Genomic DNA, 25804 nt, shown 5'->3' on the forward strand with positions numbered 1-25804 from the left:
ATGCTGGATGATCTATATAACCATATAATATTGCGGGCTCTAGAAAAATTGAGGAGGCCTGGTTGCAAACACCTTACACAGAAGATGGCGTCCGAGGAAAAGAAATCTGGTGAAGAAAGGTTGGTTAAAACGACAGAGACTAAAGACACGAAGAAACACCGGGGAATTCCAGAGGCACTCTTTCTGGTGAGCATTTACCTCTTCATAATCATGCCCTCCATTTTTGATGATAGTGCGAGTCGCACGTACCGGGAAATTCCCTCCATTAACGCCCAGGGAATTTTCGTTTCTACCAGTCTCGAACAAACGAAAATAAACCAGTTCTTATTCCTGGAATGTAGGAAGATGTCGACGATTTCATGACAAAGAGTGGAAATGAAACTGCAGAGTCTGTTCTTAAAGATTTAGATGAGCAACATCAGAAGTATAAATTTATGGAACTGAATTTGTTGGCGAGAAAAAAAAGGTACGAATACGTGACTTTTGTGAATCATTTTTCAATTTCTCGGTAAATTTAAGATTACCCTTTGGGTTAATCCCCAAGTTTTCCAACCTTTTTCATTTTTGGTTGGATTGATTCTTATCCTTCAGGGCCCAAGCAGTGCTGTAAACCCCTCATCCAAGGGCGTATTGAGAAATTTGATAGGCCTCCACAATTTTGTCTCTTATTCCTGAAAAAGAAGGAAGCTGTATTTTTACCCTCCCAGCAACTACTGCTTCCATGTTTTTATTTTTGGCCACAAAAGTCATCATGCACTTAATTTCCAGTACTATGCACAACCACCAATATTAAAGGGTAACTGATGGCAAATTTTTCCCCCTCTTTTTTTTTTGTCCCAATACATGCCTTTTAGGTTAAAGAATCCTAAATGAGCAAATAAATGATATGTTGAGAAAAACCAAATATTCTACAATTTTTTTTTATGCTTAATCCACGGCAATTTTGAAAATGTTATGATCCAGGTTACTTGATGTGATACATCATACATGTGTAAGACAGAGAAAAGGGCCATGTTAAGACCTGAAAGTAACAACTTTGCTGGTACAGAATGGGACAAAAAAGATTTGTTCCATTTTTGTACAGGCCACCATTTAGAGACTATGAAATACAAAGTGAGAAATGAAATACTTCCTATAAAAAGATCGAATTATGGAAATGCGATGAATTGCGCATATCTGTATTCAGAACTACAGGTAGATTGAATGCCATACCAAACAGCAGTAAAATATAAATATATTTTTCCTATTGACCATTATCTAGTCTGTTACTTATAGAAATATTTTTTAGTCCAGGTCAAAAAGTATTTAATTTAAGATTTTGTCTATTGTATATCACTTTCGAGTCCACTGTATATCTCTGTCAAGCCCATCAGTTCTGAAGTGAGTGTGGCATAAGTGTTAAGTGTTGTTGTGTATTACAGGGGGTCCTTATCTGGTTTTGTGAACGAAATTCTTCTTCCATGTTCTGGAAATGTACAAGATTTATCCTTTCTTTATCTCTTTTAACCCTTTAACTCCCAAGATCTAAATGTTAATTCTCCCCTCTAGCTGCTTCACATTTCCTTGTAAATTAGATTGAGAACTTGGTGCTAGATCAAGATAGCAGCTTCTACCTGATAAATTCAAATATTCTCATTATCTGTTTGCTGAACAATGTATGGATGTTATGGGGAAAATGTTCATGTTATTCACTTCTGGGAGTTAAAGGGTAAACGGAGAATAGTGAGCAGCACAAAGGAAAAACTTCTTGCTGTTGTACTTTTTTGTTTATTTTTTCCGATCGGTAAAAAACGAATAGAGTCAGCAACACAGTTGTGCAACGCAAATAACAAGCTTGTAATGTTTCTCAAATTACGACCTGGACTTTAAAAAAAAAATATATATATATATATATATTTTTTTTTTTTTTACACTTAAGTCATCCTAAACTGTACCACTCTTTGCCCCATTGGCATTTACAATATGAACAGAAAACAACAGGATTTCAAGCAAAGAAAACAAAAACCAGGGAAGGGCTGTGTACTGATGTTTTATGGCATAATAATTTACATGAAAAAAAATTATTCAGTTCTGCTTGGTTAAGATAAATGCAGTTTTCAGGTAATTCAATGCAGAAGAGGGTTAATTCAGTGCAAAGAAAGTAACAAACCAGACATTCTGGTTGGTCAATAATCAAAGAAACTCACAGATAGCCAATCAAATGCAAGCCTTGGATGTCGCAACATTTGGCTACGCTGAAAATTTGTGAGTGAAACAATGGCCAATGCTTAAATAGGTTTTCTTTTGCCTCTGCAACAGCAATACAGCTGCTAAAAAAAGCTCTAACAACAGAAACATTATAATAAGCATTGCTTTTTGGTTGTTGGTTTGGAAAAGTGGTGTTTAGAGAAGGTAATTGCCAAGGAAATCAAAACACATCGCTCAAGCAATTCCATGCCAAAATTTAAAACAAAGATGGTTAAACCTCGCAAACAAAAATTCCATTCCATTGAAAGTGATTTGGACACAGGCTGAACAATTCCTTAAACTTTTTAGCTGGACTTTGAACTTTTTTGCACCTTAAAGATGTGAAAATATCATTGTATATTACTGTTTTGATTGTACATGGTTGTTTTGACCAAATGCACAGGTTTGAATAAATTATTTTTGCACTTGATGTGCGTGCTTTGCTTCTGCATAATTATGATAAGTTATCTGATATTTTTTCATGTATAAAATTTACCCATGCTTATTTATTCCAAATTGCACTCAAAATCATGTGATTACCTATACAAACAAATGCAGATGGATTTAGCCCTCACCAGTTTCCAGCTGATGAAAATGAGCAGCAAAAGTGGATTGTATTTGTGCAAACAAAAAGAGAACCTAATAGGTAGTTGAACACCAGGTTCAGGTCCGCACATTTGCAGCGACCATTTCACAGGTGATAACTATGAAGGATTCTGTGCAGGAATAGCTGGATTTTAGTTCTAAGCTAGTATTAAAGAAGTCCTCAGTTCTTTCTACTGAAGCGTCTCCTACTCAAGGATGCTGTACAATGCATCTGGGTTCTGCCTGCAGCTGTTCCTCTATAACAGCCCCCAAATTTTTATTTCTCACTTCATCTACTTCTTGACAACAAATTTTTTCTACCTCTCTCCACCTTAATTGGCAGTTTCCACACTGCATCTTGTAATAAAAGAATCAGTATTATTATGATGTTGAAAAGATTAAATAAAGAACACAAGTTGTATGATTGGTTTTGCCAAAATGAACAGTTATTAGTTCTGTAACTGTCGCATATGTGAGAGATGACTCACACTTTAGGCTATTAACAAGATACAAAGACCGCAAAAGGGGAAAACTAAGTTAACAATAAGTTAATATTAAGAGGATGTTCACTTTTATATGTATGAATGATTTTTTTGCTGCATTGTGTTCTACGGTAAAAGCTGAGAAATCTTTGCCAAATTCAATAAAAGAAAATTAAAAACCGTTACAAATGTGTCGAAACATGTATATTGTGGAAAACAACTCTTGAGAATGAACCCATCCAATGCACTTCCACAAGCTTGTATGTTTGTTTTTCACAGTCTGTGAAAAATAAGCTTTGGAAGGTGTGTGCGTGTAGCACAAAAACACTTTGCTTCCATGGAATTCAAGAGTCTGCACATTTGGTTTTCTTTACTTGATTATTGCTATATTCAATAAGTGACTGATTTTCAGGTACTTTATTTACAAGGGTAATGCACTCACCATTCTTCTCTTTTCTCATTAAGACAGCTGCTATGTATGGGCTCTTGATCCTCTTCTGACTCTTGTACTCTATTTTTGGTTCGTCTTGGCGTTTCAAAGCGCAGGGCCTGATTTACCAGACAGGCTCATAAGCCCTATCATTATTTTTCACCTTTCAACTTCCCTCACTTGAACTACTATCTGCCATATTTACTGTGCTAAGTTTACACACATGCGACGTATCAGGTCACATGATCAAATTTGAAGCATTTATGGCAGATGACTCGTGAAGCTGCAATTACAACAGTTTTTTGAGCCAAAAAAGCCACAAAGAGGCTTTCTAAGTACCTTGTGTCTGTTTCAGCGTGTTACCTGAGGCATTTAGACAGTATTCCAAAAATGTGACCTTTTAAGCTGTCAATTACCCTTTTTGAAAAGATGTCACAAATTGGGAATCAATAAATTTGTTCCAGTACTCACAACCCCACTCATATGCAGTCAAATTGTGTAACCCTGGATGGTGATTTCTTTAATTGTTCAGTATTTAGAGGGTTTTTAGGGAGGAAGGTGAGAGATCCATGTGGGAATTTGTCTTCTATTAGTTGAAAGAAATTAAGATGGCTTGGCTGGTAGTTGGTTGTAGTTTGTTAAGTCATGCTGAGTGTTATTTTATCAAGATTATGAGGTGGAATTTTGATTTAAAGTTTGTCATATTATTACTACCAAGGGAAACCAAAAATTTGGTCATGTAAGTAGGGGTTCGAGTTTTCTGGATTGGTGTTGAATTTCAATTCTGTCAATAATTGATTAGCAATAATGATTTTACAATTCTTGCACAATCTACAATCATTTTCATACTATTTTCTTTGTTTTATAAGTGCTTTTGTATAAGAAAATTTAGTTTGGGAAGTTTAGTAAATGTATTACATTGTCTTAAATGCTATCAATTGCAATTTAAAGTTGGGACATGTTAATCAGCTATGCTCTGACACTTTGGCATTTATTGAACACTGATTTTTTCAAAAAGTTTGAGTCATCAGCTAAGGGTAAATTTGAGTCAAGGAAAAGTAAAATTAGTTTGAGTTAACTGAGTTTGAGTTAGCTGATAGTAAATAACTGCAGAAATGGGGTCAAATCCAAGGGAAATCAGATCTTGTTGGCAGTGGGTTTGAGTCGACTGGGTTTAAGTTAGTGTGGCTCTGATGTATATGGCAAACAGCTGAGGGAAGTCTCACACTTAGAGAAAGGGCAGACTTGATTATAAGCTAGTATTTGGTAAATGAGTGCATATTTCTCTTCTGGTGGAGAAGATGATTTAACTTTACCTGTTGAATGATGTTTATTTCTATCAATTTACTTTTCCACTCCACCAGTTTCCCCACTGATTATGGTAAACACCAGCAAATAAGCCACACTTTTTATCCCAAAATTTTTGTATCAAATCAGGGTTGTAGCTTATCTGTCAGGAGAAAATGCCACAAATTTGCATCAAGTGACACTGTTCACCAAAAATTCTGTGCAGTAAACTATCAAGAACTTCATAAAAATATACAAAGGTGCACGTTCATTATTTCTTTTACAAGACTGGTGGCTCCTTAAAAAAATGTGTTTGTTTATAAGCATATGATAATATTTCTTGCTGTTGAGTGACTTTGCAACCAGTTTAAAGTTGCCTTCCATGAGTAGCCAATCATTACTCAGCAAGAAATCTCCATTCCACTGCAAAGCTGCTTTCTGTGTTGCTGATGGCAATGTTTGTACTAGGGAATAAATGTAATCTGTAAATGTCAATATATCTGTTGCTTAATCAAGAAACCAAGGGGTTATGTAGCTAGGTAACTGGCAACTTCACAACTTTGCTGCTGTCATAACAGGAGCCAAGATGGATTAAAAGCAACAGATTCATAAACATTTACTGTGCTGTGTTATCTTGTACATTGCAGATTACAATCCCAAGTTCCAGATTTGAATTCAAGTTTAGAGATGGTCAAATTATTAACATCGAAAAAGGTACTGAAATGAAACTATAGGAGTTTAGGAGTTTACCCAGTAAAGAAGGTTAAACAGTGGAAAGCAAGTAGCAAAAAAAAATGTATATTTTTTTTTGTTTTAATTCTTTGAGCATCTCACTTTAGTCTCTTTGATTAGCATTTTCATATGGCAGTTTGCATTGATGGTGAAGGCTTTTTCAGGAGTAAATGTGGCAACATGCATACAGACTGCTATGCCATATTGAAAATCATCTCAATTTGTCCATGAAGTGTATGTTGTGGTTTTACTCCATAGGATGGTTCCAAGCCCCTTCAGAGCAGATTTTTGTTGTCGGATCAGGTATATTGCACTGCAGAAGTTCCACCGACAGAAAAAGTAATGCTGTGGCTCGGGGTAAGATGTTATTTATTTATTCTCCTTTGTTCCTTTCTCTTCTCTGTGAGCCTTGAGATTCTAGTTCTGGTGGGGGGGAGGGTGGTGGCTTAGATTTACTCTTTTGGTAGGGTGAACCCAATTTGTTGTACCGTTAGGGTTTACTGTATTTCGTTGAAAAAGCACCAGGCGCTTATTTGAAATTGCTCATTTCAAATTTTGGCTTGAAGCAGGGACACTCAATTGAGGGGGGGAATTTAACTAACTGTACCTTTATTTTGGCAAAATCTTAAATAGAAATACAAAACTTAAAAAGTTATAAATAAAGAAATAAAGTGGCAATAGAAACTGGTCTTTGTTTTACCCCTATTTGAGAGAGGAGGCAGAGAAGTGCTTGTTTTAGATTATGGCATAGTGAGGAGGGTGCTTATTAGAGTGTCGGCAGTTATTCAATGATATACAGATATATATAATTTTTTTTTTTCCTGTTATGTGAATGCAATTAATGTGGACCATAGGGGTAATGCTGGTATAGGTGAGGTGGGTGAACTTTTCAGGGTAGATTTACTCGGAAATAATGCAATTGTTACTTGCAATCATTGCACAATACTTGCATTTGTCATGACTTTGCCACAAGTCATGTCATCTCTGAATCATACTTTACTCCTGTAACATTAGAGGTCACAGTGACCATTAAATAGTCCTTTAACAGCCACCCTTGAATCACACATTAAGGACATGAAAATATAGGAAATAATCACCACCTCAAGAAGCTCTTGATTGTTAAACAAATTGCCCTTGGCTTGTAAGCACCTGTATAGAGAACATTATGAAGAATGTGCATACTGATATTTGGTTGTAAAGGTTTAAATTATGTCACACAAATATATATTTTTAAAAAGTTTCAATCTGCCTAAGCTCTAAATCTCCTATGCAATGATTGTTACCAAAACCTCTATTTATGTTGACTTAATTTAAATTCATATTACTGTAATTTCTCTGATTTTCAACTTGATATCTGGAAATTAATGTTAATTAACTTTCAAAACATTTTACACTCTTCTCAAGAATGAAGTTGATTGTCATTCAGAGTGCATCATTAAGTACAAAGAGCTTTGTTGATACTTACTTGATTAGGCAAATGTTATGTTGGAGTACAGCATTGAGGAAGCTGGAGCTTTGCTGTCTAAAAACCTGAATACTGCACAAAAAAACTTGAAGGATATTGAAGATGACTTGGGGTTCCTGAGAGATCAGTATACCACAACTGAAGTCAGTATCCTTCCAAAAAAACTGTCCTAAGTAGTGTAAATGGTTGTTTTTATTATGGTACATTTTGTATCAGCAGGGGTTGCTTGTAAGTGTGTCTCTCCTTCAAACCAAGATTTTAACTTCCCATGTTAGTGGGGAGCTCTTATCTGCTTTAGGTGTTAGGATTCAAATCTGACAGGATTTACAATTTTAAGAGAGACTGGACATTCAAATTATCATTTTATCCTGGGGTTGTAAGGATTTGTACTCAAGGGTGGTGCATTTGGTGCAGTTCTGTTTTAGTACTGCACCCAGTGAATACATGAGTTACTGAACCTAAAGCTAAAAATACAGTGCTGATTTCACCATGAGAAGTGTAAATTTTTTTTGATATCAGAAACTGGTTCAACTGCATAGTTGAAGCAGATAGGTGTTTGATGCATTTCTAGTTTTAGAAGAGCCTAGTGATCTTTTCATGTGAGCCCTTTCATCAGGACCTTATTGGTTTCTAAATCTTGCATTATCAGCTCTCTCCTTTTATTTCTAGATTGTAACTATCCCAGTTTTTTACTGAGATCTGGTTAACTGGGCTGAAGTATTTTTTTCAGTACAACATGCCAGTCATGTGACTGGGATGGAATTTTAGAGGTGATTCCTTGTTTATATTCATGACAAAGCCAACATTCATCATATGAATAGTAACCATGCAGAAATCTCAGCTCGTCAGCTGAAAGGGATGATTGGTTTACTTGCCTTCTTGCATGTGCTTGCTTCCATGTGCTTGAAATATGACAATGCTATGCTACCCAGGGTGGCCTGGGGGTCAATTTTCTTTGAGGAGTTCTTGAGTCTGACAATCCATATGAATGTTGTGAAGTTGTATTCCTTCACTTGTATTTAGACATGGCTAGAGTGTACAACTGGGAAGTCAAGAAGAGACAAGCACATAAAGTTCAGTCAGAAAAATAGCCGCATCCTACACAGTCCTTAATTATCTTTATTTTCATTATCATTATTATTATATAATTATTGTCCTTGTTATTATTGTCATTTGTTATGTTTGTGTATTTAATTTTACCTTTTTAAAAATAAATTTGAGGCCTACATCTAGCCTGGTACAATATACATATTTGATAGAATTTTACTACCCACCCTCTCAACCTATCCCTTGTGCGTCAAACTCAAGGTAAATCTTCCTTTGGTATCACAATCAATTGGTAATATTGTCTCTCAGTCAATAACCCCAATTTCTCCTTGGGCAAGGACCCAATTGCTTAGGAGTCTCCAATAATTTTTTAGACATAGATGTAAAATGAAAAGTGAACTCTGTTTTTAGCAGACCCAAAGTGGACACCCTGTATTCCGCAGATTTGTCTTTCCATGTTTACTGTAAAACTAACCTGTATTTGGCAAACTCCTCCATGGTGCAAATAAAGAGAAAACATTGAGCCCTTCTGAAACCCAACACCTTTATTAGGAACCTTCAGGTGCTTTTGTAATTAAGTTTGACATGGTTTTAAGAGAAACTGCACACAGTTGTAAATTTTTTTTTTTTTGGTCCATGTTGATTAATGTTATGCAGAGTAATAGAGCCTCATTTGTTAATTGGCTATGTTAAGCACCTGCTTTGTTTTCAACCATATTTGCAATCAAGTTATTCTTTAAGCAATCTAGCACACTGACAAAGCAGACACAAGAGTCTAAAAACCCTTGACTTTGCAGTTGACAATGAACAATGTGCTGTTTACCCAAACTCACACTATTAGATAGACACATAAAAGGTCTCATATTTTTGGACTTGACAGTTTCAGTTCAATACTAAGATTTTTTTGGTCACAAGATTTGGCCCTGTCCTTTCTTATTTTGCCAATCTATCAACCTGTGCATTGCAAAAGACTCTACAGAGTTTTCCCTTAATTTAACCGTTTTACTCCTTATGATAATAAGCATCTGAATTCTCCCTATAATATCACCCGTGAATCAAAGGAAAAGGTCACAAGGATAAAGGAAATGACCACAACCAAAGAAGCTCTCGATTGTTAAACAAATTATCTTGTCAGCACCTGGAAATAAATAGAGAAAAGTATGGAGAATATGCACACTGGAGCTAAGGTTTGAAGTATAAAAGACAATGTGTTGAAATGGCCAGGACTCCAACCCAGAACTCTTAACCCTTTAACTCCTAAGATCTCATTACTAATTCTCCTTACTGTCTGTCATATAATTCTTATGATGTAAATTTGAAGAATTTGGTATTGGATCAATTAATAATTCTCTAATTGATATTTTACTTTATTCTCATTACTTCTGTGCTTGATATTGTATTGATATTGTAAGGAGAAATTCTCTCTTTGTCACTCATGGGAGGTAAAGGGTCAATCAGAGTCTAGCACCCTGACCACTAATTATAACATGTAATTCTAGTCAGTTGCTTGAAAAAACCCACCACACCAAATCTGTTTTAACAAATTTTAATGTCATTTAAAAAAAATTGACAATTGTTTTCTTCTCAGTATAATATGTGGTTGATGTTAAGCATCAGCCAGCTACTTATATAGAACTTCACCAAGTGGAGTTAAATTCCACAATGTTGATTTTAGATATATGAAAATTCACATATTTGCACTGCGGTGGAAAGATGAAATTAGAAGATCCTCGCAGTTAAGAACACTACTGAAACTAGTAGTTGTAAGTAGGACCAGCTCCCAGTTGGCTTGTTAGCTCAATTGGTAGAGCGCTGCACTGGTATCGCAGAGGTCATGGGTTCAAATCCCGTACGGGCCTGAAATTTTTTTCAGGTCCTACTTACAACTACTAGTTTCAGTAGTGTTCTTAGCTGCGAGGATCTTCTAATTTCATCTTCCACAATGTTGTTGTCGTTCCAATGTAAACTAATTTCTTACACTCTCACAAAGAGCATTCCCGATGTGAACTTATTGTTTGACCTCATGTCAAATATTTTCTTAAATGGAAGTGTTAAATTGTAACGGCCTCTTAAAATTTGCAAAAATTAGAATAAATTGTTTGTAAGATAGTATTCTCTCCAGTGGCACAGATAAGAACATTTTCTTTGAGTTCCAGTTTGTGACCATATCCTCACCAGAGGGTACATTTTAAATATTCACCACTAAGTGTTGAGGAAATTGCCTCATATTTTAAGATTTTTGATAATCCACTTTCATGAGAAAAAAAGTTAACAAGTGTATATAATTGACTCAGCAATATTAAGGGTTTAAATAACATGAAGTCAAACAATAAGCTCTGGAATATACTAACATACCTACAAAAAAGATATCAAAATCACTTCACATTGCAAATATTACAAAAAGCTGAACATCAGAGAAAAGCTGATGAAAACCTGTACATGGCCAGTAACACCTTAAATACATTAACAAAACTTTCTTGCATTCAAATTCCACTCCATCAGAACAAAGTAGCAAATTATGATTTTAAGTCAACTTAACCTTGACTACATACCACTTCACCACTCTTTGAGATTAATTACTGATCAAGGAAGCTACATCAATATTTTAAGCAATTTTTTTTTCAACTCCAGCATGGTAGATCATAGAAATAAAATGACATGTCTGGGGTGAAAAACATCAAACATTGCATGGATGGTAGGTACAAGATTGAAAAGATTAACTCAGATTACAGACATCACATTGATGCACAATTGACATAGCTCCCTTAACCCTTTAACTCCTAAGATCTCATCAGTAATTCTCTTTCTGTCTTCCATACAATTCTTATGATGTCAATTTGGAGAATTAGGTATCAGATCAAGTTGTAATCCCATAAATGATATTTTACTTTATTCTCATCACTTGTTGGCATAACATTGTCTAGATATAGTAAGAATAAATTTTGTCTTGGTCACTCACAGGAGTTAAAGGGTTAAGGTGCTGCCAAGGATGACGGCAACTGCATGCATAGAAAATAGATATTTCCATTTAAGAATGAGTGCTACAAAACTGCTCGACCAGCAAGGATCTCTTGGCTAGCAAGAAACCGTGTTCTGACCCAAAAATTTGATCAATATGTTCTGCCTGTAAAGCCCCTTCCATTATTTTCCCAGTATAAAATATTGACTGTAAATAGATTATAAAGCCTTGGCATCCTATTTATAAGATAACTGGATTACTTCATATGTTGATTAACGGCACTAAAAACCATACAAAAAACGTTTTTCTCAATTGACCATGGATCATTACTTCTCAGGCATTCTCTGATCAATGTTCCTTCCACTAACCATTTCCAACTTAAGTTATTTTTATTGTATTAAAATTTTAATGAGTGTGTATTTAAGACCTGTCCTAATAGAAAAATTCCTTGTTTAAAAATATTACTAGCATGTCAACATCAAAATGCATGAACTTACCAGTTCAACTGCTATCCTGCACGAATATTTAGCTAAAACTTCAATCACACCTCATAAAAATTTAAGGAATAATGGCATTTATAAAATGACAGACAAGAAAACCTTTTTACAAATATCCTCTGAACATTCCCAGAAGTATACAGATGAAATCTCTGTAAATGCCACCTTTGTTGTTTAAAACAATAAATCGCTGAAATTAGACTACCCTAAGATACCAAGAGAAGGTTTTCTCCAAGTTGCCTACTGGAAGCATGGCTTAAATTTTCCAATATTAACATAAATTTCTTAATGAATTCAAGATCCAAACTTAAGTAGGTGAGTGTGAAGAACACACAAAAATAAGCAGACAAATTCAATCAGCAATGTTGACATGCTGTAACCACTCAACCCTATAACTTGAGGAACCATCACTCCCTACAAATTCTAAAAATTTCTTGTCCAAAGTCTACTTGATGGAGCTCCAAACTTAAAAATTATCAATAAATGAACAGAAATTACTACACCCTCACACTAAATATACATGTACCACACCATCGAATGTACCAGTTATACTTTTAACTTGATGATATCAAGCATAATAAAAAACGTGTTCTGTACTGAAGTTAAGTTGTTCTGCACAAATTTTTTGGACAGTTCCTTAGCTTTTTTTTTTCATAAAAATTATGATCTGTAACACTGGTTAATTTTTTTCCTCACTCATCTACATCATCCAACATGTGCTGGGTCAATATATCAATACTAGTTTCATCAGAATACTTATCAAGGATCTTGAGAACTTTCTCAACCTCATCAGGGAATATTTCAGAAAGCTTTTCATAGGCCTTGATTCTAAGATCCTCATGTGATGATGAGTTATCACCCTCTTCAGGATTATCTGTCACATCACCAGAGATTCCACCAATTATTGGAGGGGCTCGTGAGCGGTACATGTAGCTGTTGTTCTGTCCATATGGAGTGCGACTATAACTGTAAGGTGGAGCTGGTCCGTAATGATGATACTGTTGTGCAGGAGGATATTGATGGTGTGCCTGAGAGAAAGGTGGAAGATTCCAGTGGTTCGGTGGAAGGCTTGCTGGTGGGTGGCCTTTGTAAGGTGATGGACTACTGACAGGTGGGTTGGAATGGTACTGGGGTCTATAATGGTATGGGCTCCCTCCAAACATCTGCTCTTGTATCATCCAATCACCCCCAACCACACTCTTTTCATTTTGCATTCGGGGCAGTGTCATAGAGCCACGCACCATTATATCAGGGTGTCCTGTTAGGGATGAGTACTGCTGAGGATGACAGGCATGGGGTAGACTGCCACGTCGCAACATTGGACTAACAGGGCCAACTGGAGCCCCACCGCAAGCTTGGTCTTGAACACTTCCAATGCTGTGAGTTCTCTGAAACCGGTCTTGCATTGCTTGCACATCAGGAGGGAGTTGTTTTTGACATGGCAAAGGGTCGGATCTGCGCTCTCCAATTCCCACAACCTGGCCTGTCCGCAAGGTTGGTGGAAACACCCTTGCCATTTCTGCAGGGAATTCACTATGTGGTGGTAATGGCAGAGGCTTTTGGTGAAATTCAGTTGGTGTGGCTGGGAGTGGCCTTGGAGGGCATGGGGGCAGTGGTTTAGGTAACCTTGAAACTTGTCCATAGGGGACTTCTGGTGGTAAATGTGCTGTGTTAGCTGGTACACAGTTTGGTTCCCTCACTTGGTTTCTGTCAGGGTGAAGAAATCTGCAGCGCTTTCCATATGTGCAGTTGCGCTGATATGGACACAATTTTCCATGTCCCTTTTTGAGGAACTCATCCAAGGTAGGACCATGCCTCCCACTAGGGTCATCTGGTGGCATGAATTTGTCGTCGACAAATGAGTACATCAAAAGACGCTGTTCAATAACTTTCTTCCACTCATGATTCTCTGCCATCAAATCGCGGAAGTTGTCATTTGAAACAATAACACCATCGTTGTCGGCAGCATGCTTGATGATGTAGCGGTCATCATAACATTTGATGATTTTCCCATTGGCAGCTGTTCTGCTTGGGGTCCACACAAGAATGCAGTCCTCTTCAAGCCTTTTCAGAACCTCTTGATTGGTAATTGGCGAGTCAGGGCGTGGTGCATTTTTACGCCACATAGGGACAAAAACTTTTATGTTGAGGTGATTTCTTGCAAGAAACCAGTCCACCACAAGGCCAATTCCCCTACAGGAGAATACTTTCTGATTCCCATGACTATGAGAAAAATAAAAATAAAATCACTTAGTGGGATTCAATTTAATTGAGGTTATTGATGATTCAAAACTAGCTTCTCTTCATATTTGGAATAATGGATTTTAATTTAAAGAGTAAAAGAACAGATCCACCTTTAAATGTCCAGAATTCAGTTTAAAAAAAAATTGACATTTCATTTTCATGCAGAGGATTATAATCCCAACACACAGCAAAAAGCATAACTAAGCTTTACTGGACATGAAACATTATTGGAACTAACCAAGTTCAAAATCACAACAAAAAATTATAATTCTCATAAATATATCAATCTTATCAGGTAGAAGTTATCTTGGCCAAACAATAAATTCTCATGACTAACTTACAAGGAAATGTGTAGCAGCTTAAGGGAAGAATTAATAGTAAGATCTTGGGAGTTAAAAAGTTAAAACAAATTGGCCTGCGCACACCAATTATGTTTCAACTTCTACCTCTTGACACTGAATTTACTATTTCAACAATTATTTCATGCACATGGCCCCTAGGTAGTGTGTCAAGGTCTTGACAAGGTTGACAACATGTTATGATTTCACCCTACTATTTTGCCAAGCATCAAGCTGCAAGCCCTCAAGAGTCATTCTCTAAAATTTCAGGACTGTGGTCAATTATCCAGAGTCAAATATTTGAAATATCTGAGATACCTTTCCGTGTCAAGGAAAAAGCCAGAAGACATATCGGATTACTTTTAAATGCTTCCTTTCGACAAACTTGTTCATATAGCCAGTCCAATTAATAAGCTCTCTAAAAGCCCTTTTCATTTCAGCAACAGTTTTGTAGCATTTTTGGTTATTTCAAAATTTTTTTGTTCTTATCTGGTTGATTGCTAGCATCATTAAAAACTTAAATACCCTCATTCCAAAGTAGCCATTTAATTCTGTTTCTAGGTTAGCCTTGCCAAAGTCAAAGTAACACAAAATGATACTTAACACAGAAAGGGAAAGTTTGGCAAGCAAAAATAACTGCAAAGGTGCTGTGAATTTCTTTTTGCCTTGGAAGTTATTTGACTTAAAGATCAATAGAGGCTTAAATCAAAGAAGTATTGTAGCAATCAACCCCAACCTTTTAAAAGAGGATATCTAAGGGTTTTTTATGAGAGGAATTTTCTTTGTAGAAAAGAAATACTCTCGATATGCTAAGCTCCAAAAAATGAAAGCGTACAGGAAAATGTAAGCGAGACTTTGGTAACGGGTGAAGGTTGTGTGCATATGAACCAAACTTCCGATATCCCACATTTATCACAAGGAAAATAACCTTTCGGAAATGGCTTCATTCTCTAATTAAGACCACTTCAGCAATTTTATCCATTCCTATTCAAATAATTTTTTTCCTCCGGAAAGTATTCACTCCTAAGTATGTTCTAAAAACAGATTATTCCAACAGTTCCGTTTGAGAAGGATCAAGCGAACATTTTTTCCAAACTAAACCAAAAAACGTCGATAACGAAAATTTGAGCTGCAAAGAATTATTTTGGGCATGTTCGGTATGGAAACTTTGGAAAATCTCAAAGTCCAAATTCAAGTTTTGCCTAAGACTGACTAAAATTTTCGAGACAACAGCCAAATAGAAACCGAACTGTTCTGATTTATACAAGACTAAATGATATATACCAAATCAAACGTGCGACGAATTCAAATGTGATTAAAAACAATTGAACTCGAAAACAATTTTGCTTGCACACACGTGTGACTATTGCCAGTATCACTTCCCTTCCGCCCTAAAACACGCACAATTATGCAAACTCAAAGACCACTAATTGATTTAAAGCGATAAAACTTTGATATATCGCCAGATAAAACGAGTGAAATCTTGTACCATGCAATCAAATTATGAAATCCCTCATGGAAGTACCTAAAATGCATAACTAAGCGAGATCGCCATCTTGCATAGCTCGTTGTGCACTGTACGTCGTGGATAAGCTTATATTTGTACAAACAGAAATGTCGTACGAGTGAAGTGCTCGATTGTTTTGCTAGTAGTGATTCCACGAAAGATAAATCTGATATTTACAACAACAAAACTTCAATCCAACAGCGTAATAGCTGAAGAATGCATTAACCATGCGAAACAACCGCAATTTGAAGATTTAGCAAACGTTACATACCTCATAGCAACATTACTTCCATCGATGACGATTGGTCTCAGGTAGCTCGAGTCTTCAGGGACAGGAACTGGTTTTTCGTAGTTGAAGGTCGACGATCCCTCTTCCAACTGTTTCACAGAAGATTGAGCTTTCACGAGTTCTGACAACAGTGAATTGGTGTCCGCTGAAGGTCCAAGCTTGCTCAGCCCAGTTGTGATTGTGTCTTCATTGTAACCGAGTTTCTTCGCGAAGTCTCTTAGCGATTCGTCACTAACCGAAGAATCGCAGCCTTTTTCGTCGCCTTTACCTTTCTCGACGATAACGCTGGGTTTTTTAGCTTCAGTTCGATTCACAACCATTTCAAATGCACTTCGAGAAGCAAATTCTACATCGACGGACGGCGAAGTCTGTTCTGCTGTTTCAGCGCATTCCTTTTCGGATACTTTTCCCGACGAAAAATAATTTTCGGCGTTTTCACTCCGATTGACCTGATTTATTTCGTTAGAGTCTAATAACTTGTCAGTGGATTTCTGAGCCAACTCTTTTTCGCCTTTATGACAGTCGTTGTTATTGACTTCGACCACAGATGTGTTTTGTTTGGTGGAAATACTGTCAACTGGGGTCGAGGTAATGTTATTTTCCTTCCAAACAATCTCTGCTTCTTCAAGGGAGCTGAAAGTCCGTGAACAAACCTCTAAGATGTAATCCTATAGAAAAACACGTTCAGAGTTAGAAAAACAAATCAAAGTCGAGTAATCGCGGGGAGCTAATCATTTCAGAAGCAAGACTTTCTGCGAACCTTGGCGCGCCTAATATCATGTTCGCTGCCTTCGATTTTCACCCAACATCTTTCGCTATCCTCTTCCTCTCGAGTCAGCTGTACGCCAAACAAATAATTTACACTCTTTTCGACTGACGCAAATTTTGGATCGACTTGCTCTTTTAACAACACAAATTCCAGAAACTTCTGTACAACCATCTTTCTACGATCAACCCGACCACGCTTTCGAGATCGTCATCGTGTTTTGCTGTCCGCTTCAGTGAGTACAGGGTGGGATCAAGTCGAGACACCGGAAACACTGACACTTGTCAATGACGTCATTGAGCTTGAACTACTTCCTTTGCAAATAGTACAGTAACATAGAACAATCGAGACTGTACTTAGATTTTCACGCGTAAGCTGTTGTTGTTTAAAAACGTTTACTTTACAATTTCGGGGTGTTAGGATGGAAGTAGATCTGAGAAGATTTGACGCCACGTTTCATATAGAAAACGAACCGGAAAAGGGCCTCCTTTTTTCCACAAATGCCAGACGTGCCTTGTCCTAATTTGGGTTCGCATTCTTGGATCTCCGCTTAAATCATAGCTAAAAAAGAATGAGGGATGTCGGAGAGATAGAATATCAGCCAAACTACACAAATGCTGGTGGTGGTTAAAATTGCCCTTAGGCGCAAGCCAAAAGCTAGGAAGGTTATTTCGTGTTTGTTTGTTTATATTTGACACTACATCGTCTAAACATCGCGTCGCCCATTGCTCCGGCATCCTGTAGAGACTTCATGCTTGTGAGCACGACGCTTTAATTACGCTTTTTTTGAAAGCATCGCCTCTAAGAAATTGTGATGAAAAATTAAAAGAAATTATGCCCCTGTTGCTAACATTTCTTTTTTTTTCTTTTTGGAAACTAATATCGTCCACAACGTTCAAACATCTCGCGCACATTTTTCTGCTGAATTTTTTAGAAATGATTGTTTCTCCGGCTCTGTCTAAAAATAATCGGTTTTTGCAGCTGTTTCCAATGCCTTCAGGCAAGATTCATTGTGCCAAATGGTTTCGTTATACGTTCCACGTATAAGCTTAAAACAAATAGTCGCCTTTTCTATTGTTGTTTATTTTAATATTTAAAAACATTTTTCTCTCCTTTTGAAAAAGTGGCAGAAAACTGCATTGTTATCTTTATACAAGCACGCTTCTTAGGAATCACTTACATTCTTTGTTACCGGTTGCTACTGGGCATGCAGCAATATTCCATCCCCTTACTGAGAAGAAAAACACCTTTCCTTGGTTTAGCTGTTGGTGAACACTAATTCTTGGTCTGTTTTACTTCAAAAATTTAGAGCACAAATGTTTGCTGTCGATGTCTTCCTCAAAGAAACTTACAATTGGAGACGGTTCCCACGTTTTCGCCTCATGCGCAGCGGTTAATGATGACATTGCGAAAGGTTGAGCTAAATTTAGACAAAGATCCTAATTTTGGAAACATCTTTACATTACCTTGGCTTGCTCAGCAGGCCTCTAGCTGATACTTATCATCAACGAAAATCTCTCAAGAGGCGAATTTTCTCGTGTTGCATATTTCTTGTTTAAAAAAAACAGACAATTGAAAGACAACGGAATGAATTGTGCTTTTAATGCTTGAATGCCGGAGCTGTTTAATTCTTTACCAGTTACTGTTTCTCAAGGATGAAACGAATGAAAAGATGGTGAGTGTGCGCGACATGAACAACTGAGTAATACAAGTAGGAGGGCTCCGCATTTTGCACGTTTGAGGCATAGTTAGAGAATCAACTGTTTCTTGTCAAATTTTAAATTTAACAGATTTAGAACCAGATTATTGGGGTGGAAGTGAAGAATTTTTATCCTTCCTATGCGAATGCTTCAATCATTATCTCAATTGCGAGTACTCATGTCCTGTTCATATTTTATTGAAAGGGAATTAGTGTTGTTCTTTACTTCCTAACTGGGCATATCCCATAAGTGAAAGCTGCTTAGCTACATCCTCAAGGAAAATAATGATGTGGCATTTTTTGACATTTGTTTTAGGGAACAGAGTAAACCACCTCTTGGGGTGAGCGTCAAGTGGATTAACTAATTGACGGTGTCCGTGCCATTTGTGGTGTGGCCAACTTGAAATGCCGAGTCATTTCGAGCTAAAGCATTCTTGTGTGCACTAAATCGTTGGGACTATTTAACATTTTCCTTCTCATCCGCCCGCGACACTTGATTTGAATTTTCCTGGATTTCCGCAAATTCCTACGCATGACACATATAAATAACCGTGACGACATTGAGATATGGAAGACATAGGAGAAGATATATACCGAATTAAGATACAAAGACTTTAATCTTCTTCCCGCTGTAGTTTCGTATTTTTTGGGGCAGTTTGCGTTACCAGGCAAACAAGGAAAGTCTGATTCGATAAGGATCATTTTGGACAAAGCACAAATTACCGTTTCAATATTGCACTGTTTTGTTATTTTGTCAATGTGCACTTACTTGATCCGCTACAGTCTTCTTTACAGTAAACTGTTCTCATCTTTTGAACTTAAATCTCGTTAGAAAAGTTCTAGAAAGGAAAAAGTTCTTCTTGCCTCTCCAAACATCATGCGTTGGTGGTGACACCCAAAGCCTCTCATTCTACTTCCATTGCTAATAGACTTACTCACTGCACTAATAGCGCGAAGGCGGGGTTTGCCAATGAGCTAAGAGAACTGTATAATTTGATAAGCCTTGGGGCGATATTGAGTCATTTCATCCGAAATTAAACCAAACCATTGAAGATATTTTGAGTCTGAGCAAAGGTGGCTGTCGGTATCGCAGTCAAGAAAGGCAAGAAACTTCAGTCAGTTGTAAGGTAAAAGAGATATTGACTCATTGCAGTTAGTTTCTAATATATAATCCAATCAAAAGAAAAAATAACCTGGAGACGCCAAAATTAGATCCAAATTAGAAATGCAAGTTTAATTGCACCGTTGTTTTCCGCTCTACAAGTTGTGGGTTTTTTATTGAATCTCCTTCGTCATTATTTCTTTTTCAATCAGTATTAGCTTTCAGCACATGCGTACGGACTACTCCTGCCGAAACGTTACTGATCTTCCTTGAGGTTGCGCTAAAACATACAAAAGGAGTTGAAATTAAACACGTGCTTAAGCCGGATATTCCCTTCGCAAAAGTTCACTCTAGCTGATGGTTACTCGATCGTGTGTGTCCAAGGCTGACCAAATCCCAGTTTTATATTATTAGGCTAATGGCCTTGCCTCTTCATTACGCAGCCAGACGTAAAGCTTAATTTGCTTAAATGATTTCAATCCATTGCCTGAGGAGCTTGAAACTAATGAAAGTCATAGCATTTATTTTACATCTCATCACAAAGAAACAATAAAGCTGTCTACGGTTGCACATTCCATAAATTTGTGACTGAAAAATTTTGATCATGAGACTGAAGGCAAGTGTCTTTAGTACAACTGATCCTTTCAATCCAAAGATCAAACTTTGAATTCTCCATTATGACTTCAATATAATTTTTCTTATGTTCGAAATGAGAATTTTTGGCTCCCTGTCTAATCTTGGGTCAGCTGCTTGACGCCGATGTCTCCATTGATATTGAAAGGCAAACTTACATACTGATCTCTTTTTGTAGTGAAGGGGTTGAGTATTGCATCTCAATTGAATGTTGTTGCACCGATCAAGGAATTGTTTTCTACGAAAATAAGTAGCTTATTCGCGAACTCCAGCTTGTACAGTCGGTTGTAGACAGAAAATTTTTTCGTCCAATAAAACTCCTCAAGCAGTTTGATCATGTTATCATGTTATGGAAAGGGCATTGGTAAAACTTTCACCAATTGAATGTATTATTCTCATTTAAAAGACGGTTTGTTGTAATAATGAAATCAAACGCGTGTCTCTCCATCCCAAAAAGACCACAAGACGCAAATATTGGTTAGAACATGATGTGGTTGGAACATCAATAGGATGTCTTATCACGTTCTCTTACGTTCAAACGATACCAGGCGTCAACTTGCTGACCTGGTACATGCTGAGAAAAAAAATTTGAACAATAGCAGCTCGACACCGGATCCGACAGACGTTATCTCCTAATGGGAAGCTTTCTACATGTTACACGAGTTTCCGAGATGTTATCGCGCTTAACGAAGGAGGATAATGAACAGAATAAAGCAAATCAATAGGGAAGTCTATAGACAGTGAATGACCTTATCTGTTGTATCAAACTGTTCGCTTACCCTTCCACATTCTCCCGTCCGGATAATAGCTACGATTTGTCCATGATATGGAGTCAATACGGCGCCGTATCTCATAGGGTAGAAAATTAGTTCAGTATTGACCCGATTGAGGTTACAAATTGGCTTTAACAATTGAAACAGGAATGAAAGGGCAAATACAGACTAATCACAGATGATCTTTGTGACTAACTTCACGATATTCAAGTATCTTTGACAGCTCGCTTTGCTGCTAAAACGACGAGGTCTGAGCAGGATCACTTGAAGATGTACGCGTACTTATCGACGGGCACGCGAAGAACGAATTCAGCTCGTGTTGAAATATTCCTGACCCTTCATTGAAACTTCTCAGTAACTTTGAAGGCAACAACCCAACTTCTTATGCAACACTAAACATCGTTCAATTTAATCTGTTATCTATTTGATATCTATTTGACATAACCAGCTAAAACTACTCCTTTTCTTTTTAAGGAGAAATACGTTGAATTCTTAAGTCGGCACGCAGACAGTCGGTGGCGGACAACACCCCCTTAATATCGCTCCCTGCTGTTATATGGTTTTCGGCCGCACGATATCTTACGGATCTTTTCGCCAGATTTTGTCAGGGCTTGAAATAACGTCCTAATCTAAAAGTTGTTGCATAGAAAGTTAACAGGTTCAAGAAAAATCACTGGTTTACAACAAACAGTTTTGAAGACTGAAACGAAGTGAAACTGTTTTATGAAAGTTATAACGTGCAGGCTGCAGACCATGGCAATTTGTCCTGTCGGTAAAAGGAATTAAAAAATTATCCAGTACCTGTTAAGCATCGTTGTGCGATAAAACGATGTCCATCACAACACTGACAAATCCAAGGACCTTTGAGTGATCCAAATCTCTAGTGGAACACCTCCTTACTATGTGGTTGAAAGAAACGGCTACGAGGTCTTCTGATCACTCAACTAACACAGGCAAACACTGTTTTAAAGGTTCCGCGCTTTCTTTACGAACTCAGTGTCACAGTGATAGTGTTTTGACGTTTCATGGCTTTTTGAAAGAGTTATCGCCGAAATTCTGCCTTGACATTGGGTTATGTTTCCCTGCGAACCTTCAAAAGATCTCAAAAGCCTATGGACCCTCCCTACCAGCAAACTTTTGATTTCAGGCAGCCCCGTTCTTTTTCAGCATTGTGCGTCGCAAGCATGGCGAAAAGATACGATATATTTTGGCTCCCACGACAGAAAACGTAGGGAGAGAGAATTTTTTTTTCGCCTACTAAAACTCAAATCATTTCTCCTCCTTTTCATCGAGCAACGTATCAGAATACGTCAGAGCAAGAACCGCATTCTCGGGACTTAACTCTATGAACACATAATAACTTTAATCTTTACTGTCGTTTTAAGTGAGACATTACTTATCGCACGCTTTCTTGCACGGTAAATGTTTTTCAAGGAAACTGCACCCTAATCAACAACTTGAAAACAATTTACGTGAAAGTTGTCATGACCGCACTTTTGGCGTGATCGCCGAAATTAGATTGCGATATTTGCTTTTGTGTTTTTCCTTTACAAAATAATTTATTCTGTCTCGAGTCATGTTAAAACCACATGATTACACGCCTTAGTGTAGACTGTGGAATATTGGCGTAATAATTTTTGTTGCTTGCGAGTCAATATTGATACTCTCTATATGCTGGATAGCAATCATTGCTGTATTAAAAGCGGAAAAAAAGGAATTTTACTTACTTCAGCATAATTCAAAAAGACAAAAAGCTATCTAAAATTATTTAAAGAGTTTTTTAAATGTATCTTTTACATGTTTCGAAGCGATCGGATTACTAGAGGTACGCGTGCAGGTGGCGGCAAAATTTTGTCTGAGGTACATTTACAAGTGTCGGCAGGTAAAGACACCGATTACATCTGTTTCGAATGAAGTATGGAATTCTTCTGGATTAAGTGATTGAAATGTTGAACTGATTAAGCAAATCAATTCTGAACCATGCTTAAGTGTTCGAAAGAGACCAAAAAGAAAACAACAGCTCGGCGTACTTGGAAAACAATTCAATATAGACTTTTAAAAATGATCGTTAATTATAACCGCGGCCGAGGAAATAGTGATTAACGACGCTTTGTAATAACAGGCTACAGAAGATAAAGTTGCAATTGAGCTAATTTTAAACAAAATACAATTTATTATTTCAGTCAAGTATTAAAAAGTATGGTGTATGTTTTTGTCTCCCTCGCTGTTTTTAATGTCTTAGTTGAATATGAAATGACTTTTATGAGGACGTAAACACGTCTAAAAGTTCTCTTTTGTGTAGTTTGTACTGGGTTAATATTACAGCCCTTCTGAACTTATTTCTGGAATTGGATCTTGGGTTGATTTAATCGCTTTTCCTTTGCATGATAACAGAATCTTTTCCGAAGGAAATTGAGGGCACGTTAGTTTACTTTGAAACTGGTGATTCATGTTATCTCGCTAACTTACGTCATCAACATGTTGTGAACTCTTGGCAGAGAATGTGAAAACACGCGTGCTAGACTCCTTGAAATCATTTTCTTCATTAGAAGCTGTTAGCGTGGTGGTTAGTTCCGGGATGTTTAAAAGCCTGCAGCTGAAAAGGTCGATAGCGCAGTTATAGCTTCTATTAATCACGTACCTTCATGGTCGATTTCCTTCTTCTGTTGGTTCAAGCTTAGTAGACTGAAAACGCTAAGGACAAGGTTAACGAAATATAAACACTACGCGAACTGACTTCATCGCTGAAAATAGTCTTGGATTAAACAATGGGCTTTGTTTAGAGTAGGAGGTTGTTTTTCGTGAATGCTAATTCGTGGGACTTTAGCCCTCTTTTCATTTGATTGCGGTTGAGCTTGTCATGGGGTCTTTTGACAGCGTTCAGTTCAGAAATAGGGCAATTAAGACGACTTTTCCGGCTGTTTGCCAACTTTTCGCCCTTTGTTGTGAAGGCCAAACGGAAGTTTGCGGTGAATTGTCATTTACACGAACAGTGGTTTCAGTTGACCATAACTCTTATCTTCCTTTTCGATAGCCTTTTAAAGTTCAACGGAATGGACTTGGTAATCGTTCACGATAGCATTGCGATCAAATTTTCTAAATTTGAATCAGTTCCCTTTTGATTGGCTAAGTTACCTCTGAAATTGATATTTCTTAAATCAAGGGGGCAAATTCGAGAGTTGTATCAACTGTTTATTGAAGCAAATGAACTGTCGACGATGATCAACCAAATGACCATTAAAAATATCTTTCACAAATGATTAATTACCTTGGCCTTCAGGGAACAGTCTTTTATTGATTTAAAAAGCCAATGTGTTATACATGTTTCTCTTCTTTGGTCATCGGAAAACAAACAGTGCTATTCAAAATCTCTATCTCGTCTCGTCATCGTGTCGCTCGAGTTTTCAGTTTATTATTGAAACCACTGCTGGAAATTATCAGCTAAACAGAGGGGTTCGGCCTTTGTGTAAAAGACATGATTAACTTAAGAACTTAATCATGACCCTGTGACATTGGTGGCGACGAAAAATAAAGAGCTGCGAGACTGACAGAATACAGATCACATATGAAAATGGATTAAAGTGACAGATATTATCTTTAAGTGACGTACCTCTCGCAAGGTTTGAAAAAGAGCCAAATGCTTCACAGAAGAGGTCGTTTTAGTTTTATTTGTTCAGGCTGATCGAGCTCTAATTAATAATCCGAACTCCCTAGTACTGATAGTCAATTTTTATTTCACAGCCCTCTACGTGAGGTCGTGATTTTCACGCCATGTAATAAATTGGGAAGTTTACCCCCAGTTGATGCCCCGCTATAGGAAATATCAAGAGTCAAATATAACTAAGAACTATTTACTCGGACAGGTGGGCGCCTACAGAGATCCTGCATAGTCTATAGAGTGTTTTACAAGTCACTGCACTCTTCAATGTCAAAGACGTTATTGTTTAGTGGACGCTGTTTACACAAAACAAGACCTCCCTACCAAGAGCTACGGTGGATTAGCTGCCCAACACAATACACTTGCCTAAGCATAATATTGTTCTATGCAAATTATGCTCAGAACAAGTGTTTACTGTAAACTAGTTTCTTTTTTTAATTTTGCTTTCCCAGTTGCGCTCACATCAATGCCTGAATCGATTTATAGAACACGAAGTCTCTTTTCAGCGTTTCAGGTTAGTTTAAACACAGGTCTCCAACACTTAGTTTAAATAAAACAAAGGGCAAAAGTAAAACATTATTACCGTAGTTTTAATAAGGTTACAAATCGAATGGAAATACACTGAATATAGAGGGTGCAAACTAGATTTGAAACATCATCTTGAAGAGAGTAATAAAACTCTCTAGTGATTACTTGATTATTGACATGTGGCGATTAGAGCGAGTGAGTGAGTTGCTAAGTGCCTTTTCGGTAAGTACCGTTAGGGTTTGACGTATTGTCACAGCGATGTACATCTCCAACACTTCTGTATTGTTTAAGCTATGTTCATCTCCACGAAAAAGCAACGGTGCCTGATCTCAATCCCGGCTTACAACACAAAGGATCGAACCTGACGAAACAAAGAAAGCGTCAAAAACTAACCACGCAGTGGATAAAAGTTGAGATGGAAAAAGGTTGTGATCTTACTGAAGGCTTTGAATAGTGCATAATTAGTGCAGAAACAACCCTAAGCTAGGGTTTTTGTAAAACCAACCAAATGTAGCCGGGTTGATCAAAAATGCGTGCCAAAGACCGTCTAAAAACAG

General features: G+C 37.2%; 2 protein-coding genes and 1 long non-coding RNA gene across 4 annotated transcripts; 2 read left to right on the plus strand and 1 right to left on the minus strand.

The window, feature by feature from the left end:
• The first annotated feature begins 26 nt into the window (after window positions 1-26).
• Window positions 27-8435, plus strand: LOC113672032 (prefoldin subunit 3). Its single transcript, XM_027188303.2, has 6 exons — window positions 27-186; window positions 342-466; window positions 5658-5724; window positions 6001-6099; window positions 7216-7354; window positions 8231-8435. Exons 1-6 carry the CDS (start codon window positions 85-87, stop codon window positions 8296-8298), a joined length of 600 nt encoding a protein of 199 aa, XP_027044104.2. The 5' UTR covers window positions 27-84; the 3' UTR covers window positions 8299-8435.
• A 1349-nt stretch (window positions 8436-9784) lies between these two features.
• On the minus strand, window positions 9785-23847 carry LOC113671985 (uncharacterized). 2 transcript variants are annotated; one of them, XM_027188251.2, is made up of 3 exons: window positions 23703-23847; window positions 16071-16756; window positions 9785-13933 (listed from the first exon to the last, which is right to left on the minus strand). In XM_027188251.2, the coding sequence occupies exons 1-3, from the start codon at window positions 23706-23708 to the stop codon at window positions 12403-12405; spliced, it is 2223 nt and encodes a 740-aa protein (XP_027044052.2). In that variant the 5' UTR covers window positions 23709-23847; the 3' UTR covers window positions 9785-12402. The 2 variants fall into 2 exon arrangements, with proteins under 2 accessions (XP_027044052.2, XP_027044051.2); XM_027188250.2 differs by lacking the exon at window positions 23703-23847 and adding an exon at window positions 16849-17138.
• On the plus strand, window positions 18302-19607 carry LOC149041648 (uncharacterized). Its single transcript, XR_016188919.1, has 2 exons — window positions 18302-18529; window positions 18870-19607. It is a non-coding gene; the product is annotated as an uncharacterized LOC149041648 (long non-coding RNA).
• Window positions 23848-25804: the final 1957 nt, after the last annotated feature.

Source organism: Pocillopora damicornis, chromosome 8, assembly GCF_964200805.1.
Source record: "Pocillopora damicornis chromosome 8, jaPocDami1.2, whole genome shotgun sequence".
NCBI classification, from domain to species: domain Eukaryota; kingdom Metazoa; phylum Cnidaria; class Anthozoa; order Scleractinia; family Pocilloporidae; genus Pocillopora; species Pocillopora damicornis.